The 25445-nt window shown below is 37.0% G+C and overlaps 1 protein-coding gene across 1 annotated transcript in view; it reads right to left on the reverse strand.

The window, feature by feature from the left end:
* Positions 1-483: 483 nt before the first annotated feature.
* The window catches only part of FAM241A (family with sequence similarity 241 member A), a 73318-nt gene continuing 48356 nt past the window's right edge, over positions 484-25445 (reverse strand). The window contains exons 3-5 of the mRNA XM_023740231.1: positions 6699-6782; positions 3318-3353; positions 484-1892 (exon numbers count right to left, since the gene is read on the reverse strand). Coding sequence (XP_023595999.1) covers positions 1647-1892; positions 3318-3353; positions 6699-6782 — 366 coding nt within the window. The 3' untranslated portion in view covers positions 484-1646. The remainder of the gene's footprint in view (positions 1893-3317; positions 3354-6698; positions 6783-25445) is intronic.

Here is a 25445-nt window from a genome sequence, read left to right on the forward strand (position 1 = left end):
CACAATAAAAACACAATGATATAATACAAAGTCTTTTGTTTTTTAAGTCAGACTTTAAAAGGGCCTGTATTTATACAAATACACAATACTCTTCAGTGTCCTCTGGCTGGCATTTGTGTTTAGAATTATCTGATTCCAGAAACTGAAGTCCAACATTTTTCATTAATTTTATGCTTTAGAATGGGAAGACACTAAGAACTCACAGAATAAAATTTTTAAACAGAATTGAGTAAAAACGTTATAGAGTGGAGTAGTAAGCACTCTGTAATAAACATGCTACGAGAGATAAAATGCTCCTTTGCCCCATTTTCCTGTATTTAATTTCATTATCTTAGCTCCATCTCCTTTGTCTATACACATAGTCTTTGAGAAGAGAGTATAAAGATTTTAGGCTCTCTTAACAAAATCCAGAATATCACTTAAGCCATTTTCTACTTTCAAAATGTATTTTTTTTAAAAAAAGGTTATTTCAATATAAGATCCCACAGTGCTGAATTGAGACACATTAGTAACATGGCTAGCCAATTACTTACTTGGTTCTAGCCTAAAAGTAATATTATTACAATTGACCGCTACATTCCAAATTTAAACATTTGATTTTATATTGTTATACTATATTTTCCAATAGATATCAAAAAAAAAAGAGCTAATTTTTTTCTTAAAAGAATAAGAAAATATTTCAGCCTTAAAATAAGTCAATTTTGGGGGAAAAAAAATTTATGCCACGATAGGAAATACACTGTTTTAAATTTTAGAATAATTGCTATAAAAGAACTATAAAATTGTAAATTTCTGGGAAAAAAACACTGAAAATGTTTCTCTAGGAAAAAATATGCAGCTTGTTAGATACAAGAAAATATAGCATTACTATAGAGTGCAGCCAATTATGGACCTGGCTCATGAGACTTAAAAAATTCACAAAAAGTAATTAGCACCAAAATTCTCTAAAACCTAAAATGGTATACAGAAGTCATTCCAGGCCCAAGTGTTACCTTATAAAAAAGTTACATTTAACTTGGGAAGTTTCCTCAGCAATAATAAATAGATATATTTTTTCAATCTTTAGAAAACATGTTAGCTTCACTGACTTTCATCGCCAATATTAAGGTAGTGTATGGTAATTATCATTTACATTGTTTTGTATTGAGCGGGGACAATGGAAACCCAAGTGTTTCTGAAATAATATGAAATTATTTGGTGGGGATGGGAGTGAGTGGAGAGCAGTTCTCCAATTAAAACTTACTTTTAGTGCCTTGTTTCATTTTTTTTTCTAAAATGTTTTATTAAAGGTCTTTATAAGAACTATACTCACCGATTTAAGTTTCATATCCTTTATTTTCCTTGCTTGCTTTTTGGTGATGTTATTTAAGATTTGGGGTGTAGGTAGGGGTGTCTAAAAGTGGGCACATATCACAGTAATTAAACCACAGTTCTGAATAAGCTACAAATTGTATATTCAACCCTATAGTAATCAAGAGTTAAGTTTAATTTTAGACAACATCCATTTACAAATTTAATTTAAAAATAGCCAATACACGATTTAAAACAAGTTAAAAAATTTCAGCTTTCATACAGTGAAATATATAAATTCCTCAGTTACATAACATGGCTACCAAATGTCAAACAACAGTTCATTCGGCCATGTTTTACTGTTGCACGTAAATAATGACAAGGCAAAGAACAGCAACTAGTCCGAGGGCTTGTATGCCGAGGAACCACAGCATAATCCAAAAGAAAACAACTATTACTGGTTCCACAATTCGTTCTCCAAAATACAACCTCGTGAAGCCCATGTTGATAAGACTTTTATTCAGTTCACCAAAAAGTGTTCCCATCTTTTTGTAGTCATCTACAACAGGCTCGCCAGTGTGGTTTTGTGATTCTTTAACATCCTTTGAAAAGAAAACAATACAAAACATTAACATAAAATGAGAACTATGCGAAAGTGTTTAAGAAATAATGACGAATTCATATTTCTTTTTTACCTCCCAAGATACTGAGAATAATTTTGATATTCATTCAATAAATACCTGCTAACTTAATACAGTGAGAACAGTCCTTTTGACTGACATTTCAAACAACTGTGTCTGTGCCCACCCTTTCAAAAACATGAAAAACACTCATTTCTGTGGAACCAATACAGACTGGAATCTTAACTACCAGAACACGAATGTACAAAGATGAAGGAAGTAGGCAATTCATTTCAGTTTCTAGTTTCCTGGAATGGCATAAAGATGGCTGCTTAAATGAAGAGTGATGAGGTTTGTACTTCTTTTGTCAGTGATCATGATTTCAGAACAACCTTTTCTACCACCCTTCTGTTTTTGAAGGAGCCCTGGTGGCGCAGTGGTTAAGCGCTCAGTTGCTAACTGAAAGCTTAGCAGTTTGAACCCACTAGCCACTTCAAGGGAGAAAGATGTGGTAGTCAGCTTCCATGAAGATTACAGCCTTAGAAACCCTATGGAGCAGTTCTACTCTGTCCTTTAGGGTCACTATGAATTTGTTAACCATTCCTTTTTTTGTATTTGATTTCTAAATTATTTTTCCCTTCATTGATATGCTGTGATGAGGTCAATTCTGTTTCTCAGTTTCCCATACTTTTATGTGTTTCATGAAAATATGCTACATTAAAAAAAAAAACTTAACTTGTTCTGGCCTGATATTAAGCCTTTCTTTTCTTTAGATAGAACTTGAGTACTTGATTTAATTGGTAATTTTTCTGGTCCCTCATCCCTCCCTACTCCTCCCATGTGTAGCATTGTTGATATTGTTTCTGACCTGTTTTTTTAAAGTTTTTCTTCTTCTTCTTTTTTTCACTGTTCCAGATTTCTTTTAATCTATGCACTCTTTGTACTTTGGGGTTTTACGTTGTTGTTACTGAAGTTTTTCTTTTTTTTAAGACTTATTTTTTCAGTATTTTTGTGGTTTCAGTTGAAAGGAAAGAACCCTAAGCTGATATGGTCCTCTCTGAAGATTCACTTTAAATTCTTAGTAAGATGATTTAAATCTACCAACTGCTTGTGGGTTTTTCAGGGGGAGAAGTAGGTGTTTTAACACTTAAATCTAAATAGGGAATTAGTTAACTCCTAGAGAACAAGTGAGAAGACAGCGATACCACATCATCTCAGATCTTAGGGATCTCCGTGGAATTGAGAATGCAAGTGGGCTGCTCAGTGAGGACTGGTCTGGACAAGTTGTGGCTGCTGCAACCTGCTTCTTCTTCTTTTCTGAATTATGAAAAATTTTATACATATACAAAATTAGAGAAAATAATACAATAAATCTCTATATATCTATTAACCAGATTCAATAATTACCAAGATTTTGCCACACTTACTGCAACACTTCTTAATCTGGGAAATATAAAGGAGAGGGATATAGTAAATAAATAAAAAAAAAACCCTTAAAAGAATGCCTAAAAGTGACATATCTTCACATATGAAGTTCTGTGGAAACATCAAAGATATCCAGGAAGGACTAGATAGGAAAAATTATCCTAAAGGAAAGACACTTAAGGATATGGAAAAGTAAATGGGCAGATATTCTTACATCAGTGAGATTATAATAAATCTCATTACAGTATTTTCTATATGCAGGATATCCCTCCGAATATCACCATTCTGCAAATAGTGGTATGCTGGTAAACGTTCACCAGTAGGCTTTGTGAGGGGTGGGAAAGCCCTGGCTTGCAGCATTTGCAAATTCTGCAGTTTTTGCCATTTCTGTAGTGTATTTCCACCAATTTCAAGCTACTAACATTTAACAAAAGTAGCCCTGGTGGCAGAGCGGTAAAAGTGCTTGGCTGCTCACCAAAAGGTCATCGGTTCAAATCTACCAGCTGCTCCATGGGATAAAGATGTGGCAGTCTGCTTCTGTAAAGATTTATGGGGCAGCTCTACTCTGTCCTAAAGGGTTGCTATGAATTGGAATTGACTTGACAGCAATGGGTAACATTTAACAATGGCCACGATGGACTCAAACATATCAATGATTATGAAGATTGTTTCGTTCTGTTAAACATAAGGTCGCCATGAGTCACAGCTCACTCCAAAGCAACTAGTGACAACAAGAACAACATTTAACAACCTAGCTCAAAAAAATCCTGAAGTTTTTTGGAATGTGGTAGGAGCCAGCACCAGCATACCACTGTAAGTACCAAAAACCACTGTAAGTATGAAAAACACCATACCCATTGCCATTGAGTTGATTCCAAGTCATAGCGACCCTGTAGGACAGAGCAGAACTGCCCCATAGGGTATCCATGGAGCTGCTGGTGGATTTGAACTGCCAACCTTTTGGTTAGCAGCCGAGCTCTTAACCATTGTGGCACCAGAGCTCCAGTGTAAGTACAGTAATTGAGATAATAGATGAGTTTGCTCCCTCCCTTCTTTCCGTGGCTGCATTTTTCTGATTTTTTAAAAAGTTTAGAAGATTGACGGGTTCAGATAATTAAGTAAAATTATTGCATTACAATATACTGGAATTAGGAAAATTGTATTAAGAAAGAAACATACTATGACTTGAGTAGTGGGTGTGGTTAGGCAGAACACAATGCCATAAAACCACCACAAATAACAGCATGTTGCAGTACGTCTCATGCAGATATCAAATGAGCATCCAATTCAATAATTTTTAAAAATTCTTATTTATAATAAAACTTAAGCTGCTTGGATGATTTGTGATGAAATGGTTCTTTCAGTGTTCTCTAGCTCAGTAAACAGCACCATGATCCGTATGCCGTATCCAAAAGTCAGAAGCCTGAGGCATTCTTGACCCCTCCTTCTTCTCCATCTCCCATATCCAGCTCATCACCAAATCTTCTTTATTTTGTTGTTGTTATCTGCCTTTGAGTTGGCCCCTGACTCATGGCAACCCTACGCACAGCAGAACAAAAAGCTGCCCAGTTCTGCACCATCCCCATGATCAGGTGTGGATCAGATCATTGTGATCCATAGGGCTTTCACAGTCTGATTCTGGAAGTAGATCACCAGGCCTTTCTTCTTAGGTGGTCTTAGTCTGGAAGCTCCTCTGACTAAGCATCATAGCAGCACATAAGCCTTCAGTGACAGATGGCTGTGCATGAGGTGCTTTGGCCAGAATCGAACCCCAGTCTCCACATGGAAAGTGAGAATTCTACCACTGAACTACCAATGCCCCATCCCTCTTGATTTTATCAATGTTATACACTATTGCATCTACTGCTATAATCCTAAAACAAATTCCTTAGCTCCCTCCATAGGCTATTTACCACACTGTAGCCACAGTGATCCTTCAGACTGCAAATCCAATCACGTCCCCTCTACCCAGTGTTTAGGAACAAGGCCAAAACCTTTAATGTGCTCTATGAGGTCTTGCTTGGTCTGGCTTCTATCAGGGTCTCCGGCCTCATCCTGACATCAGCCTCCCTGTCTTTCTCTGCTTCAGCCACACAGGGGTTCTTTTGGCTTCTTGATAGGCCATGCTCTCAGGGATTTATTTGCACACGTTGTTTTCTCTCCCTAGAACGTTCTATCCTCTCTCCTTTGTTTAGTTAACACCTAATCTTCACTCAGTCTCAGCTCAAGCCATAGCTCACTTTCATAGCACCACAGAATGCTCTTTCAATGAATTCTAATTTTTTTTGTGTATGTGATGATTTGATCAATGCCTTTTTCTTGGACTGTACTGTAAGCTCCATGAGAGTAGGGGTAATACCTATTTTTGCTGACTACTGATATCTTCTAATATATACAGGAGCTATGTCCCGGGAATAGCACCAAACAGCAGGCAATCAATATTTGCTGAATAAATGGAAAGAATTTATCATGTGTTTTTCTGACAAACATTTGAACAATATCTTGACAGATTTTCCTACCTTGCTCACTTCTTGCCAAGGAAAAGTTAGTCTTTATTTTCCAACGTTATCATTTATTATTATGTTGTGGTTATTAGTTGCCATCGAGTCAATTCTGACTCATGGTGACCCCATGTGTGCAGCACAGAAATGTGCCCCATAGGGTTTTTCAAGGCTGTGACCTTTCAAAAGCAGACTGCCAGGCCTAACTTCTGAGGTGCCTCTGGGTGGATCTGAACTGCCAACTTTTCACTTAGTCCAGGGCTTAACCATTTGCGCCACACAGGGACACCTATCATTTATTACAGTAATCTCAAAATAATGTAAAGATTTCATGGGATTAGCAGAATTTCTCTTGTGGATGTTATTTGGCAGGCATTCCCACTTTTCTCTTCCCTATCAACCAAGCAGTTGTCACCCAGTTGATTCTGATTCACAGCAATCCCATGTGCTCCACAGGGTTTTCAATGGCTGTGATCATTTGGAAGTAAATTGCCAGGCCTTTCTTCCACAAGGTGCTTCTGGGTGGATTTGAACCTGTAACCTTTTGTTAGCTGCCCAGTGCTTAATTGATTGCACTGCTCAGGGACTCATTCTTCTTTCCTATTAGAACTTTAATCCAGCCCACATTCCTCAGGTGAAGCTGATCCCACCTACAGCTCCTGGGATGACAGGTCTAAAAGTAATCCCATCTCCTTTATCAGAAGCTGGTTTTAGATAGGGCATGTCATCCACTTTAAAACAATGACTTTTGCAGGGTCTTTCTGAAAAGTTCTTCCTAGCTCTTCTGGGACAACTTTGAAGAAGGATCCTGATTTTCTACCATTTCTCCACATATACTGTATTTTTAAGCAATAATACACACCTTCTGCATTTGTTTGCTGGCAGCATCTTCCTCCCGCAAGGCACCCTCACAAGTGCCACCATGACAGTCCTCTTCCACACGTTGCTGAAAAAAAAAAAAAAAATTAGCATAGCGCACTTACAAAAATACCTGGGGTGGGGGGGTCTGCGACTGGCAAACAAATGCAGAAGGCATGCGTTCTTTGTATAAAAATACAATACTCTATACACTGAAACCTGTGAGAGCTGGATCTCAGCTGGACTGCCTTGTTTTTCCAGGTCCCGTAAGTTTTCTGCCTTTGACAGAGTGCAGTCTTAGCAGTTTTCTATTGTTCTCTATTAGTGGAAAATGTTTTCCTTCTCTGACAAGTTTCTGCCTTACACAGGTTCTGGCTTTAACAGGTTTTACTGTATTAAGAGAATTTATTGTATTTGTATTAGTCTCCTGTTGCCAACACAAATTTATTATCTTATAGTTCTGTAGGTTGGAAGTCCTATTGGCATGGCTATGTTTCTTTCTGGAGGCTCTAGGACAGAATCTATTTCCTTGCCTTTTCCAGCTTCTAGAAGCTGCCTGCATTGCTTGGCTCCTGGTCCCGTCCCTCCATCTTCAAAGCCAGCAATGTTGCATCTCTCTGACCATTCTTCCATAGTTGTATTTCCCTTTGATCACAGCAGAGAAAGATTCTCTGCTTTGAAAAACTCATGTGATTAAGTTGGTCCACCCAGATAATCTCCCCACTTAAGGTCCTTAAACTTAATCACATTTACAAAGTCCCTTTTACCATGTATAGTAACATATTCACAGGTCTGTGGATTAGGATGTAGATATCTGGTGTGTGTGTGTGTGTGTGGCGTGGGGTATTATTCTACCTGCACCACTCATCTGTCAGTTTGCTGTACTGTGGTGGCTTGCATGTTGCTGTGATGCTAAAAGTTATGCTACCAGTACTTCAAATACCAGCAGGGTCACCCATCGTGGACAGGTTTCAACAGAGCTTCCAGACTAAGACAGATTAGGAAGAAGGACCTGACAAAAAATTGGCCCGTGAAGACCTTATGAATAGCAGTGGAACATTGTGGAACATAAGCATCTCAGGTTGGAAGGCACTCAAAATACTGACATGCTTGGTAAAGTAGAGGGTCAGAAGAAAAGAGGAAGACCCTCTATGAGATGGACTGACACAGTGGCTAAAACAATGGGCTCAAACATAGCAAAGATTGTGAGCATGGCACAGGACCAGGCAGTGTTTTGTTCCGTTGCACACAGGGTCGCTATGAGTTGGAACCAACTCAATAGCATCTAACAACATTATTCTGCCTACCACAGTATTTTATTATAAAACTATTTGCTTATAAATCTATTTCCCGCAACTAACACTGAACTCATTAAGGGCAAGAACTATGTCTTATAGATTTTAACATTAGTACTTAGTATATTACACTGTGCCTAGACCATCATAGGCTCATAATAAATATTTGTTGAATGGACAATAGAAATAGCCTACAATAATCACATACTAGGCAAAACAAAAATAAACGAAACTTAAAAATAACATCAATATTCATTTTATTCTCCCATAAGCACAGTTGTGAATTAAAAAACAAACAAACAAACAAAAAAAAAAACCATTAACATTGAGTAGATTTTGACTCATAAGGACCCTACAGGACAGAGTAGAATTGTCCCATAGGGTTTCCAAGAAGCGGATGGTAGATTTGAATTGCCAACCTTTTGGTTAGCAGCCAAGCTCTTAACCACTGTGCCACAAATATTTATATAAATATATTCTAGACTAGATTATAGGATATGATAGATACTAGCTAAATTTGCATGCTCAGTTCAATTCCTAAACTGTTGTATTTTAAGAGCAAAGACTAATATGAAGAGATGAATTCTTAGGTTTCTAATTCTCAGGCATCTAATTTGCAGAGTAATAGCAGTATTGGTAGTATTACTACTGGTATAGTATAAAAGCTAACACTGAGTGCCTATTATGTACCAGACACTATGCTTTACATGTAGTATCTTGTTTGATCTTTCCAACAATTTGTAAGGGTGTCTGTCTTAGTTATCTAGTGCTGCTGTAACAGAAATACCACAAGGGGATGGTTTTAACAAAGAGAAGTTTATTTCCTTACAGTAAAGTAGGCTAAAAGTCCAAATTCAGGGTGTCAGCTCCAGGGGAAGCCTTTCTCTCTCTGTTGGCCTTTTCATCAATGTTTCCCCCCAGACTAGGAGCTTCTCCGCGCAGGGCCCCCGGGTCCAAAGCACACGCTCTGCCCCGGTGCTGCTTTCTCGGTGGTATGAGGTCCCCATGTCTCTCTGCTCACTTTTCTCTTTTATATCTCAAGAGATTGCCTCAGGACACAATCCAATCTTATAGATTAAATCCTGCCTCACTAACACAACTGCCGCCCATCGTCCCTCATTAATATCATGGAGGCAGGATTTACAACATATAGGAAAATCATACAATGCTGGGAATCATGGCACAGCCAGACTGATACACACATTTTTGGGGGGACATAATTCAATCCATGACAGTGTCATTGTTATTTTTTGCATTTATAGATAAGGAAACTAAGTTCCAGAGGTGTTAAAGGTCTGGCCAATGATTTACACTTGGTTAACTGACTTATACTTGGCTGTGATATGAACCCAGACATTCCTACTGTAAAGCCCACACCATTATTCCCCATACTATATTCCCTCCAGTTATTGTTACATTATTAATAGCTAACATCTGTCTAATGTTGCTCAGTTTTCAGAGAAAGTTTTAGGAACACCATCTTTTAAAAAAAAGAAGTTATGGAAACACATTTTCATTTTACACAGAATGAGCATATTTAACACTGTAAATGAACAACAGTATCTTTTTTGTTTCACATCTTTTCTCATAGTTTATAGCATACTTAAAAGTGAGTTTATAGCATACTTTAAAGTAAGTTTATCAAGCAGAAAAACTGATGTTTAAATTTTCATACAAGATTAAATTAAAATTAAAATTTAAACAGAAGTTTAGTACATTTTCATAGCCCTTTTAGTCGTGATTAGAATTTAGATTCAAATATGAAAAAAAAAAAAAGACTACAAGCAAGAATGAAGAAATACGCTTGGCAGAATTGCAAAACAGCAAACACACGTAACAGTTCACACATACAACTGTACACCAGTGCAGAAATGCAGATGGCACATTTTTCCGTTTTAACATTAGTCACTTTGTGTCTTTGCCAACGTTTTTCTTTGAATGTGAGCCCTCATAGGAAGAACATTTGTTAAATGCAGTCTCCTTCATGATTACACAGACAGTACTAGGACATGTTCATTGAAAAGTGTTTCCACCAAAATAGTATATTATTCTTTTTTGTCTATGGTTAAAGATATACATAAAAGGAGGGTTCTAACTGATTCAAAATCTTTTCTAAAAGATACTCAAAATTAATGGATGAGAAAGTGAAGGTGAACCCTAAATAATGATATGGTTTTTGAGAGAAAGATCCTTAAAGATAATTACTAAATCAAAGTGTCTTATTTTAGAAACAAGAAATAAAGAGGTTAAGTCACACAGTGACTTAACAGTGCCTGCAACAATAGGCTCAAGCACAGCAACAATTGTGAGGATGGTGCAGGACCAGGCAGTGTTTCGTTCTGTTGTACATGGGGGTCGCTATGAGTCGGCACCGACTCAACGACACCTAACAAGTCACACAGCTTATTAACAAAAATCACTGGCTTTGGAAGAAAATAGAACAGATTTAAATGTTACATATTAGATGGGTGACAAACAGCAAATTACCTAACTATTTAAACCTGTTTCCTCATCAATATAAAGTGCATAATAATTACCTCCTAGAGTTGTTGTGATAAAAAAAAATAAGATAATGAATTAAAAAACTTTCAGAACATACATAATAAGCATTCAGTATATGGTAGCTATTATTACTATTGTTTTTGGCAGAATTTATGTCTTGTGATTTTTACTTCTTTCTAGTGTACCATGCTGCCTGAGATAATTAATACCTTGGCGATTCTTTTTCTCATGATAATTAAATTCAGTAGTACTTTTGTTCAAGTGTTACGACAATTTAATTGCATAGAAATTGTGGTGGGATGTTTTCCATAGAACATCCTTACCCACGGGACAATCTATGCACATCAGTATGGTAGAACCGCTATTCACTTTTAGAAGAGCACAAGCTACATTCTATTAACAGACTTTTCCTGAGTGAGTGACAATCTAAGATTGACTTTCAAATGTTTTCTCTGATGCAGTATTACATGCTGTATTAATTCATGGTATTACTGTGTAGTATTGAAAATCTGCCATTTTGGCCTGCCTGGCACTTATTCCTACAGGGTCGCTATAAGTCAGAATTGACTTGATGGCAACGGGTTTGGGTACTTACTCCACCTTCTTCTGTTAGTGGCACCATGATTTAACTTTGGGGAAACCATCCCTCACCTACTTTTAGTGCATATGTTTTGGGTGAAGGGGTCCCCTTTCCCAGTTCCAGGTCTGGCTCATCAGAACATTTCATTTCCTTGGGCATAAGGATTACTTAAGGAATGAGTATGTAAACCCAAGACAAGCCAATGGAAGCTCTACCCAAGACGTTTGTAGCGCTATTGAAAAAGAGACACCTTTTTTTTTTCTTTCACTGAGGTTCTTTAGCTGTACTCCCAATGTTCTTCAACTTCACTGGGACTGTAGTCCACTGACCTCTAATTTATTGCAAACCATTAGACCTCTCCTTTTTACACTTCTCTCATTCAGCTTGAGTTCTATGGTCCAGAATTTCAATAAAACCATAAACTCCTTTGCCTTATTTGCCAAAACTCTAATCTTATAGGAACCTAACTATTTTCTCTGCCTACACTTGAATACTAGAGTACTGAGTACAGGTGTTAGAGAAAGTCACACCATAGGGCATATTAGTATCACTATAGTTTACGATCCTCATCTGGAAACCGATCTTCAAATATCCCGCATTCCTGCTTCATTTCTCTGCTCAATTTTTTTTCTGCTCTCCACAAAGACTATTTTAAACCTCTACTTTTTTTCAAACAACTAACTGTTCCTCCCTCTTCAGCACCCCCCCCCGCCCCCGCCAAAGCAAAAAACCTGACCTCTTATTTCTCAGGGAAAAGAGAAGCGGTCAGAAAAGAACTTCCTTAACTTTGTGATATAAATGTATAAATGTACCAACTACCAATGTCTATCTTCCCTGTATTCCATTTTGTTACAAATTACGAACTGAGGAACTGTTCCTCCTTCTATATTCAATTCTTCTACCTATGTTTAGGATCCCATCCCTTCCTACCTTACATTATTCCTTCTCCATTATCCCTTCTCTCTCATATATTTAATCTCTCTATCTCAAATGGATCCTTCTATTAATATTTACACGTTTAAATCTTTTCCCCCTTAAGACAGCACTCTGTCTACACTACATTCTTCACTAGTTTGGCTTTGTCTTTCTTCCCCTTCATAACCAAACTGGAACAGTGGTCTCTGTTTATTTCCATTTCTTCATCTTTGTCAAGAACTGTGAAGGGAGTGAGATTTTATCCTACTTGCAAGTTAACAAGTTAGCCTGCCACAGTTTCATGAATGCTGGCAGAAGACACAAGACACCTGGGTCAAACATAAAGGGCTTTATTACTCATGCCACAGCAAGCAGCATGAGTTTCATGTTCACGTTGGCTACTCTTGCTCCCTAAGACCCACAGGGGTGACACAGTGTGACCCAGGTTGATGCTGCATGCAGTGGACTTGCATCACCGCTGAGGAACACAGAGTTTAGGAAACCTCAGTCTTTTATAAGAAACCCTAGTGGTGTAGTGGTTAAGAGCTATGGCTGCTAACCAAAAGGTAGGCAGTTTGAATCCACCAGGTGGTCCTTGGAAACCCTATGGGGCAGTCTACTCTGTCCTATAGGGTCACTGTGAGTCGGAATCGACTCGACAGCAATGGGTTTGGTTTTCTTCGTTTAATCTGCCCAATCTCTGTCCTAAAACCAAACCAAAAACCTGTTGCCCCTGAACCCACCAGCTGCTCAGCGGGAGAAAGATGTGACAGTCTGCTTACGTAAAGATTACAGCCTTGGAAACCCTATGGGGCAGTTTTACTCAGTCCTACAGATTATAGGAGACGGAATCAACTCAATGGCAATGGGTTTGGTTTTTTCGGTACACCTGTGGTTATAATCCCATTTGTGAATGGGTTTTCTTTGTTATGTTAATTAGACATGTAATCGTGTTGTGTGTCTTAATCCAATTACCTTCGAGATATAAAAGGAACAGATTAGGCACAGAGAAGCAAGCAGAGATGGGGGAAGTTAGATGTCAGGCCACATGAAGACCACCAACGAACCAAGGAACAGAAGCTGAAAAGAAACATGGAGTTTCCCCAAGGGTGGACAGAGAGAGAGACAGAGAGCCTTCCCCTAGAGCTGGTACCCTGAACTCAGACTTCTAGTTTCCTAAACTATGAGAAAATAGAAGCCATCCACTTGTGATATTTCTGTTACAGCAGCACTAGATAACTAACACCTATGAAAAATTGTCTCCCAATCTTCCATTCATATCTCAAAAAAAAAAAACCAAACCCACTGCTGTAGAGTCGATTCCGACTCATAGTGACCCTAGAGGACAGAGGAGAACTGTCCCATAGGGTTTCCAGGGCTGTAAATATTTACAGAAGCAGACTGCCACCTCTTTCTCCCATGGAGCGGCTGGTGGGTTTCAACTGCCAACCTTCTGGTTAGCAGCCGAGTGCTTTAATCACTGTGCCATCAGGGCTCCATTCATATCTCAACCTGCCCCATCTGGCTTCTGTCTCCATTTACACAACCAAAACAGTTCTTGATAAGGCTATGGATAAACCGCAGTATCAATAAATTAAATAGACATTTTCCAGTCCTCATTTAACCCCATTACTAAGAAGCATTCACTACTGGTGATACTTTTTGACTTCTTTTGAATTTTATGGTATTACATCCTCCTGGTTCTATTTTCATCCCTCTGGCTACTCCTTCTCAGTCTCCTTTGTTCTTCACCATTCTCCATCCAGCTATTAAATATTGGTCTTCAACCTTTGGTCCTAAGCATTCATCTCTTTTCACTCTATACTCTCCCCAAATAAGCTCATCTAAATCTTATAGTTTCAATTACCCCCAATAAGTCAAAGATTTAAATATTATCTCTAGCCTAGACTTCTCTTCTGCACTCTAGACCCATATGTTTAACTATCTACTTGACATTTAAAACTTGGATATCTTAATACACCCAAGGCCAAATCTGTGATTTCCCTCTTCAAACGTGGTCTTCATTCAATGAACAGAGTCTCAGGAATGAAATCTATCCTAATTTCTACAAGCCAGAATACGAGGCATGATATATGACATCTTTTTCCTCATTCCCTATATCCAATTTATCAATGGGACCTGTTGATTTTTATACCTAAATATCTCCCAAATCTATCCATTTCTTCCAATCTGATTCTACATACCCATCTCACTCAGCCTCATCTTACACCTTGTTCCCTCCCTTGCTTTCTCTGCTTTGGCCTCAATGTTATAACTTTAATCCCTCATACTCATCTGCTTTTTCCTGACCCAGAACTTTTTATAAATCATCCTTCTGCCTGGTATGTTCTACCCTTTTCTTTTCATCCTAATTTCTATTCATTCTTCAAGGCCTGTCTTGAGCTCCCTGCTGAAAAATCTTATTAAATGCTCTTGTCACACCACATAGCTATCATTATCACAGATGAATTTTATGTTTTGTTTGTGTGATTATTTCTTTTATGTCAATTTTCCTCACTGGCCTGTAAGCAGTAAAAAAACCAAAAATCTTGTTTTTCCTTTTTAATTGTTGTATTCTCAGTGCCTGCCATATTTTAGGCACTTCTATCTGGACTACAAGGATTTATAAGATAACCCATGTAACCATTCTACTAATTCAGCCTACTTTCTTATTGTCTCCTAAAATGAGCTCTATTTTAGTCAAGTCCCCCTGCTCTGCTCTTCCTTTCCATTCACATCTAAGGCTAATGAACATTGTATTATACATCCACTATGCTTGTTTCCTATGTTATTTAGAACTCAAAACAATCCTATGAGGTAGGTATATTATGAGGAGTATAAGACTTACAAATATTAAGTTACTTGTTCAAATACAGATAATGCATTAAAGAGCCAAGATTGAATTTTGGACTGACTCCACAGCTATGACACCATACTAGTTAGGTAACATTTCCATTTTAAACTCAGTATGTAAAAGGTTGTTTGCAGCTTAGTTATAAAAGTATGAGACAGCCATTTATAAAGCCCAAACCTAAATTTTTGGATAAAATAGAAAATTTGGGGGCTAGGGCAAGGAAAGCCTCTTAAGTGTAGGAGACGTCTTCTACATGGGTAGTCAATGCATAAGTATTGGAAATAGATAAGATGTAACCGAACATGATCCCAATTACTGAATGTCAAGGAAATCAATATATGAAGAGCATGAATAAAGAGTGCTTTATAAACTAGTTAAAATACTAAACCCCAGAACAATGTTTTTATTATTGCATTAACCACAGCATTCGGCAAGGTTATGCACTGTGAGGTTTAAGAGGCTTATTTTATCATGTATGTCCCCCAACACATTTACACATACATTCATACACATACACGTTGTTTTTTGCTCTAAATCTTGCTCTTTGTCCTTGTAAGTGGGCTTGTGTAAGCAGGGAGATAGCCCTGATTCCTAGTTATAAGCAACTGTGAGGCAGTGTCTCCACAGAAGATAATAACAAACAACATAAAACAAAAAAACAAGGATTTATTGTTCTTCTACTCCATCTTGTTCTTTGGCTGGTATATAATCTACCTTCTTAACACCTCCCTAGATAACTGAATGTTCCCAGAAAATGAGCACTCCAACCCTAACACAGTGTTTCACCATGTGTTTTGTGGCCTCAGTGCAGGCAACATCCTTCCTAGACTTTGCCCGCATCTTGATGATGCCATGTATCCTACACGCTGACTCCTCACATATTAGCTCTTGAATTAGTGAAGTTTCACATGCTCAGACTAGCTAGCTGATGAATGGCAGCTGCAGACACTAACAAAAAGGAATTGTGAAAATTTTCTTAAGGCGTCCCGAAAGAGGGCAGACTGAAGTTTGCATGCTTGCTACTCAGCAGAGCTTGACTTCTGATTCTGTTATCTAGGTAGCTCCAGGACGTAGGTAGGTTTGCACTCTTCAGTGACCAAGGTGCAACAGTGGCAGCAGAGATGAAATGACCGGGGAAGCCTATGAAGTTGACCAGGAATATTTATGTTTAAAATATACTATTTCTGCTGTAATGAGAGTCTACTCCAACATCTCTTGCCTAAATGACCTGGTTAGAATCTCCAGTACAATGCTGAGTAGATGTGACAAGAAAAGGCAACTTTGTCTTGGTTCTGATCATGGGGAAAAAACTTTCAGTCTTTCACCATTAAGCATGATGTGAGCTGTGGGCTTTTCATAAATGCCCTCTATCAGGTTGAGAAAGTTTCCTACTAGTTTGAGCATTTTTTATCACGAAATTGTGTTGTATTTTGTCAAAAGCTTTTTCAGTGTCTATTCAGATCATGATACGGTATTTGTCCTTTACCTATTAATATGGTGCTTTACATTAATTGATTTTTGGATGTTAAACCAATCATGTATTCTTGGGAAAAATACTGCTTGGTCATGGTGTATATGTTTTTATACATTGCTCTATTCAGTTTACTAGTATTTTTTTGAGAATTTATGCATCTCAATTTTAAGGAATATTGGTCTATGGTTTTCTTGTGATGTCTTCGTTTGGTTTTTGTATCAGGATAATACTGGCCTCAGAGAATAACTTGTGAAGTGCTCTCTCCTCTTCATTTTTAAGAATAATTTGTGAAGAATTGGTACTCATTCTTTGAATCCTTGACAGAATTTAACAGTGATGCCATCTGTCTCGGGTTTTTCTTTGTGGGAAGTTTTAAAATTACTAATCCAATCTCTTTACTTGCTAAAGGTCTATCCAGATTTTCTATTTCTTCTTGAGTCAGTTTCAGTAATTTATGCCTTCCTAGGAATCTGTCCATTTCATCTAAGTTATCTAATTTGTTGGCATATATTTGTTCATAGTATTCCCTGGTAATCCTTTTTATTTCTATACGGTTGGTAGTGATGTCTACTTTTTCATTTCTGATTTCATTAATTTGAGTCTTCTTTCTTCTTCTTTGTCTTTTTTTCCCCCTTGGCCAGTTTAGCTAAAGGTTTATCAATTTTGTTAATCTTTTTAAAGAATAAACTTTTGGTTTTGTTGGTTTCCCTTAAAGTTTTTCTATTCTCTATTTTATTTCCATTCTACTCTTTATTATTTCCTTTCTTCTGCTTGCTTTGGGTTTAGTTTGTGCTTCTTTTTCTAGTTTTTTAAGGTAGAAGTTTAGGTGATTGATTTGAGATTTTCCTTTCTTTTTAATATAAGCATTTGCAGCTATAAATTTCCTCTGAGCACAGCTTTAGCTGCATCTCATACATTTTACTATAGTGTGCTTTTGTTTTCACTCATCTCAAAAGTATTTTCTAATTTCCCTCGTGATTTCTTCTTTGACCCACTGATTGTGAGTCTGATATTTAATTTCCACGTTTTGAATCCTCGAAATTTCTTCCTATTACGAATTTCTAATTTAATTTCATTATGGTCACAGAACATATTTTGTATGATTCAGTCCTTTTATAAGAAGTCCTGATGGCACAATGGCTAAGTGCTCAGTTGCTAACTGAAAGGTCAGCAGTTCAAACTCACCAGCCGCCCTTGGGAGAAAGATGTGACAGTCTGCTTCCGTAAAGATTTATAGCCTTGGAAACTCTATGGGGGCAGTTCTACTCTGTCCTACAGGGTCACTATGAGTCAGAATCGACTCGACGGCAATGGGTTTTTGAATTCAGGCCTATTAAATTTATTGAGGCTTGATTTATGGCCTAGCATATGGTCTGTCCTGGAGAGTGTTCCATGTGCACTTGAGAAGAACGTGCATTCTTCTGTTGTTGAGTGGAGTATTGTATAGATGACTGTTTGTTCCAGTTGGTTTATAGTATTGTTCAAGTCTTTTCTTTCTTATTCTTCTGTCTAGGTGTTCTAGTATTAAAAGCAGCTATTGTTAATTTGTTTATTTTTCTCTTCAGTTCTGTTAGTGTTTGCTTGTGTTTTGGATATATTTTGTGGCTTGGTTGACAAGTGCATATATGTTTACAATCGTTATATCTTCCTGATAGACTGACCCTTTTACCATTATGAAATGCCCCTCTTTATCTGTAGTAATAGTTTTTGTTTTCAAATCTCTTTTGTCTGTTATTCGTGTAGCCATCTCAACCTTTTATGGCTGTTGTTTGTATGGTATATTTTTTTCCATCCTTTTACTTTCAACCTACTTGTATCTTTGAATCTAAAGTGTGTCTCTATAGACAACATATAGCTGGATCTTTTTTTTTTTTTAAACCCAGTATGAAAATCTCTGCTTCCTGATTGCTTAATTCATTCACAATTTAATGTTCTTATTGATTTGGTTGGATTTACATCTGCCATTTTGCCTTCTATATGTCTTTTTTGTTCCTGTATTTCTCCTTTGTTGGTTTCTTTTGTATTAGGTGAATATTTTCTAGTGCCACAAATTTAATCCTGAAGTAATTTTTTAACTATATTTTTTAGTTCTTTTCTTAGTGGTTGCTCTTGGGCTTAAAATATACATCTTAACTTATAAAAATATACCTCAGATTTATATTAAAGTGATTCCAGAATATCGAAACTTTACTCCTATATAGCTCCATCTCTCCTTTTTTTGTGTACTACTTATCAGAATCTATCCAGAATGCTTCTTAGAAGCACGGATGGCGAGACTACATCTCACATACTTTGGACATGTTATCAGGAGGGATCAGTCCCTGAAGAAGGACATCATGCTTGGTAAAGTAGAGGGTCAGTGAAAAAGAGGAAGACTCTCAATGAGATGGACTGACACAGTGGCTGCTACAATGGGCTCAAGCATAACAACGATTGTGAGGATGGTGTAGGACTGGGCAGTGTTTTGTTCTGTTGTACATAGGGTTGCTATGAGTCGGAACAAACTCGATGGCACCTAACAACAACAACAAACTCAGATTTACACTAAATTAATCTGTGAAATATAGAAACTGTACTTCTACCTACCTCCATCCCCCTCTCCTTGATTGTGCTATTACTGTTATACAAATTTATGTCTCTACATGTTACAAACTGAAAAATATACTGTTAAAATTATTGCCTTATGTAATCTTATGCTTTGCAAAGAAGCTGAGAAAAGAAAGAAGAACAAGCACATATTTATATAATTATAATACTAACATTCTTATTTACCCTTTCTGGTTCTCTTCATTCCTTCTGTGGATTTGAGTTACCATTTGGTATCATCTTCTTATTCCAGTACAGCCTTGTTCCCTCCTGCCTCCTTCGTGCTGATATTGTCAAATATATTACATTCCAGTTTATTACAGGCTCAGGAATACAATTATATACATATTATTGTATGTAATTGTCTTTTAAATCAGTCAAGAGATGATAATATATGCAATTATACTGTCTTTTGTAATTACCTATATAGTTATCTTTACCAGAACTCTTTGTTTTTTTGTGTGGATTCTAATTACTGTCTTGTGTCATACTGTAGAACTTTCTTTAATAGTTGTTGTAAGATAGGTCCACTGGCAAAAAAAAATAAAAAAATAAAAATCTGTTTTTATTTATCTGAGAATGTCTTTATTTCACCTTCTTTTCTGAAAAATAATTTTACTGGATATAAGTTTCTTGGATGATAAATTTTTACTTTCAGCACCTTGAATATATTGTCCCATTGCCTTCTGGCCACCAATGTTTCTGATGAGAAGTCAGCTGTTAATCTTGTTGGGGCTCCTTTGTATGTGATGAACTGTTTTTCTCTTGCTGCTTTTCAAATTTTCTTTGTCTTCCAAAATTTTGACTCTGATATGTCTGGTGAGGATCTCTTTGTATTTATCCTACTCAGAGTTCACTGGATTTCTTTATATGTAGATTACTGTTTTTCATTAAGTTTGGAAAGTTTTCAGTTACTATATCTTAGGATATTTTTTCTGCCCTTTTCTCTATCCACTCCTACTGTTACCCCATTATCTGAATGTTAGTGTGCTTAATTGTGTCCCACATTTTTCTGAGGCTCTGTTCTCTTGTCTTCATTCTTCTTTTTTTTGCCGTTATTTAGATTGTATAACCTCTATCAATCTATTTTCAAGTTTACTATTTTTTTTCTTCTGTACTGTTCAGTCCCTCTAGTGAATTTTCAGTTTGTTTATTATACTTTTCAACTCTAGAATTTCCTTTTTTAAAAAAATAATTTCTGTCTCTTTGTTGATATTCTCTATTTAATGAGACACTGTCATCATCCACTGTCATCATACCTCCTTTCATTCTTTAAGCAATTGTTTTCTTTAGTTCTTTGAACACATTTATAATAGCTATTTTGAAGTCTTTGTTTGCTAAGTCCAGCATCTGGGCTCCTTCAAAAGCAGTTCCTATTGCCTGCTTTTTTTTCCTGTTTGTGGGTCAAATATTAAGCATCTCTCATAATTTTTTGTTCATAACTGGACATTTTACATAATATATTGTAGCAATACTAGATACTGATTCCTCCCCACTCCCCAGAGGCTTATTATTGCTGTTTGCTCGATTATTTGTTTAGTAACTCAGCTGAACTAATTCTGCAAAGTCCATTTTCCTGTAGTGTGCAGCCTCTGATATTCCTATTCGTATTTTTCCCCCTTGTTTTCATCTTCTAGCCTGCCTACCTAGGAGCTGCCCTGGGTTAGCATAAGCCACTTATTGGCTTAAGCTCCCCTTAGCCAGTTAGAGTTTTACTCTTTACCATTAGATGTATCTGTGGCTTGGAAACTACTATCACAGTTCAGGAAATTTACGTTTTTGCCTCATGTTCATCCAGGAGGGTCCCATTCTGATTGCTCCTGGGGCGGGGGGGGGGGTGCCTTGGGCATGTACACAGTTTTCCAGACTGCCAGGGATGATTATAATGTTATTTTTAAGCCTAGCTTCTTAGGAGTTGCCCCTGGGTCATAGTAACTTATTGTTCAATCAGTGTTTGGTCAGAGGTTGTGTTTAAGCCCCTTATCCAGTGAGGATTCTGCCCTGTGCTGATTGATCTATGTGAAGTTTGGGGTATGCTTTAAGTCTGTCCCATATCCTGCTATAAGAGCTCCTGAGTGGGAGTAGCCTAGCACATGTACACTGCCTTCCTAATCTTCAGAGTTGACTGTGATCTTCTTGGATGACTCTTGCCATGGCTCTCTCTTTTAAACTTCTGGATGCTCTGTTATTTTGATGTATCATGGAGCTGCCAACCAAAACAAAAACAAACAAACAAACCCACTGCCGTCAAGTTGATTCCAACTCATAGTGACCCTATAGGACAGAGGAGAATTGACTGTAGGGTTTCCAAGGCTGCAAATCTTTACAGGGGTAGGCTGCCACATCTTTCCTGGAGCTACCAGCCTCCTCTTAATTGCTCTCCACTAAGACCTGTACTGTTTTCAACAATACTTTAGGCATGGAGTTCTTCACTCTCTTTTCCAAATAAAGTCAGTACTCTCAGGCAGATGTGGGAAGTTCTTTACCCTTATCATTTGCTAGTTTTCTGGAAACAGTCCTGAGACTTTAAACATTTTAAAGAGTGATGTTTATTCTTCATATGTCCTGTGGTGCTCAAATTCTGGGTATCATTTAACTTTTGAGGACCTATTTAATCAGATGGTTCTTCTAACATTAAAAAAATTTTTTTTAAATATATATTTATATAAATATATTTTATAAATATATGTAGATTTATATAAATAAATATAACGTTATTTATACTTACAGTTTAAATTAATAAAAAACAATGGCTTCCATTTTCTCCTTTCTCATTATCCTCTCACACTGAACATTAAATAGGCAATTTTCCTTCTTTGCTCAGGAGAGTCTACCAAGTATTTTAGCTGGTAATTAACTCATTTTTTTCATTAAGCCTAAGGCAAGTTAACTGGAAATTCCAATCTCAGAATAGTCCTGTTTATCCCTTAGTCGCTTTTTAAGTTGCTTTCACTATGTTAAATATCACACCCAAATCTGTTCTTTGAAACACTTTTTAGCATAATTAAAGTACTTTCTATCAATAATTCTCAACAGATGCATAAATGTTGTTAGAAGTAAATCAAGAGTGCTCTGTGAGCCTTAAAAGTGTCTTTTCTTTCTTACTCCCCACATTAAATCATTGGAAGTCCAGGAGGAAAAAAAATAAACAAATAAACACATTAACACACACAAAAACAAATAAAACTATCTTAAGCTATCATTAATATTCAACATAACATTTGCGATTGTTTTATTGTAGAAACATTTTCACTTTACAGAACCAATTGAATTCAACAATTTTCTTTTTTTCTGATGCCTATATTAGATAATAAGACTACATCCTTAACTTCAAGAAGCTAACGATCTAGTACGGAGGTTAAGATTTATATACAAATAAGTATATTTTAAGGCATAATGTGATAAATGTTTAAGAGTTGCAAGATGCTTGGCATTTACCTCAGAAAAGGAGCTGATGTAGTAAAAAATTATATCAGGAGAATCGGAAAAAAAAATTAGCGCAAAGCTTTCAAATATTTGCTTGTTAGATGCTGTTCTAAAAAATGATATGGTGTGTTTAACTGCTTTTGTCTTGTTAATATAATAGGATAGGTACTTACACCATTGATGTACCACAAACTGAATGTGTGGTTATCAAAAACATCTTTACTTCAGTATTTAGTCACCTGCAAGGACTCGTTTCTTGTTTTTTCATTCCTCTTCATCTCAAAGTCTGGCCTTATATAGGGATGCTCTGACATGTGTAAGCCTTGAAAACAAGAACTAAATAATGTTTAAATGAAGTCTTTAACCAATTTCACAACACATTTATTAATAAAGGAGCCCTGGTGGCACAGTGGTTAACAGCTCAGCTGCTAACTAAAAGGTCGGCAGTTCGAATCCACCGGCCGCTCCTTGGAAACACTATGGGGCAGTTCTACTCTGTCCTATAGGGTTGCTATGAGTCAGAATCGACTCGACAGCAACAAGTTTTATTAATAAAAACAATAGCTAACATTTATTGAATACTTATTATGTATCCAGTATTGTTTTAAGCACTGTAATCTTTAAAACAAACCCATAAGAATCATTATTATCCCCAAATAAGGAAACTGAGGAAGAGAGATTACATAATTTAGTCAAAATCACATAGTAACTGGTGAAGTAGACGCACATTTAGGCAATCTGTCTCTGAAGTCCATGTTCTAAAACCCTATACTACCTGCTTGCTTATAATTATAAACTCAATCTTGTGATTATTCACATTCTATTTGCTTTAATATATCAGTTTTTAACAGTACTTAAAACAGTTAAACTTGCTTTGATTCACTTATATTCAACAAAAATAACAAATTATTTAAAAATCGTTTTGTGGTGTTTATATTTGGCCTGCTGCACAGTACAGCACCTCGTCTCAATAGTGATTCTTATTATTTGTCCAGGATTTAAACATTTTCTTCTTTTCCTAAAAATAAAAACCAAAATCAACTTCTAACTCTTAATCCCACTCTTGTCCTCCCAGGAGAAAAGGAAAACAACAGAGGTTGGTACAAGGACTAAGCACACAGTGTACTTCAGAGGCAGATTTTTTTTTCCCCAACCATCTCTAGTCAAGAGAGAAAATGTATCTTATTTAAAAGCAAGAAAATCACCACTTTTTTTCATGAAATTTTCTTGCCTTAGTAGTATATGTTTAATAATGACTGAGAAGAAAGAACAATAAATTAACGTGCAAAATGTTTTCCAATGATCATGGAAAGATTGTCTTTACAGATAACATAATTTTTGATTGAATTATGGAGCGACAGTAAGAAGGAGGAAGAACAATGATAGAAAGAAGAAAGTTGGGAGTCAGTTTTGGAGGGATTTTAAGTCATTAAAAAGTCTTCTCCCAAAAAGTAACTGGGATTTTGTTCTACTTCATCCACTCCACCATTCCATTCTACCTCTCAAAAAGAAGACTTTTTTGAAAAAGAACTGTTACCTTCTCCTGAAAGGCAGGACTGTCATATTTGGGAAACACTAATTGCATGTAGTATCACACAGGAAGGAAAGAAAATGCATCAAAATTATTAAGGAAGAAACGTTATGAGTTTTAGCGGCTCATATAAATAGTTATATATTTAGCCCATTTTGGCTTGGATTTCTCCTTTCAGTTTAGAACCTACAGTCTATCGTTTCAACTATGAATTCGTAGCCACATGTTATCCCCACCCCTGACTTTCAACAGCCTCCAATTTCGCTGCTTCGTTTTCCAGGTTGCTAAGTGTTGTTGGTGAAAATCACCTAACTACGCTGATGCCTAACAAGAAAATCATGTTGTCTTAGTATACTTGGTACTCTTTTTGATACTCCCAAATTCTTTCACTCACCTCTCCATAACTATCCATCCAATTATTTATATTTATTGCTGCAAATCTTTCCCACTCTTCTATTTTTTCCTTCCTAGAGGTGTTGCTATTTCTTTTCGATGTTAACCTAAGATCATAATCTCAAATCCTCCCATGCATTCACCTAAGTACCAAAGCGAACTTTAAACTGTAACTTACACCTTTTCATTCCTGAGGCAAGAGAAGCAAAATAGAGATTCCGACTGGAACTGGGACACTTATTAGGCAACTCACACTTCCGTTTAGGACAAAACTAAGAAAGGCAAAAATATTGCACAAGCAGAGGCACAGGCAGAATCTGAGACACTAACTAGATGAGGACTGGTTCTCAAAAGCACTGAGTCTAACGTTGATGCTGCTGTTCTGGTTGCTTGACCATAATATATTGAAAAAAGTCATCAACATTTTTGACTTTGTGAAATCCTTTTTAGAATTAAATTTTAGGATAGGATTTTTAAGTTTGTACCTAGATCAAGGAATTATAGTTTCATGAAAGTCCGACAACTCCTATTTTCCTATGCTATTATTGTATTTTTCCATGCTGTATTTGAAAAGTTACAGATAAACATGGCTGATATATCTATTGTTGTTGATGCTGTTAGCTACCGTGGGGTTGGCCCCTGACTCATGGTGACCCATACACAATTGAAGGAACTGCTGCCTGGTATGGCAGCATTCCCATGATTGGTTGTGGATTGGACCATTGTGATCCAAACGATATTCACTGGCTGATTTTCAGAAGTAGTTCACCAGGTCTTTCTTCCAACTCTGTCTTACGGATGCTCTGCTGAAACCCGTTCAGCATCACAGCAACATGCAAGCCTCCACTGACAGACAGGTGGTGGCTGAGAATGATGTGAATTGGCTGGGAATTGAACCTGGATCTTGTGCATGGAAGGTGAGAATTATACCACTGAACCACCATTGCCCTCTGGTATGTCTAATAAAACTAAACCCGTTGCTATTGAGTCTGTTCCAACTATGGTATCCCCATGTTTTACAGAATAGAACTGCTTCAAACAGTTTTCTTGGCTGTAATCCTTATGGAAGCAACTGCCACATCTTTCTCCTGAGGAGCAGCTTGTGGGTTCGAACTGCTGACCTTTTGGTTAGCAGCCGAATGCTTTACCACTGTGCCACCAGGGCTCCTTTTTAGGTTAGCAGTCAAGTGCTATA

The sequence above is a fragment of the Trichechus manatus genome, unplaced genomic scaffold (genome assembly GCF_000243295.1).
Source record: "Trichechus manatus latirostris isolate Lorelei unplaced genomic scaffold, TriManLat1.0 scaffold00150, whole genome shotgun sequence".
NCBI lineage: Eukaryota > Metazoa > Chordata > Mammalia > Sirenia > Trichechidae > Trichechus > Trichechus manatus.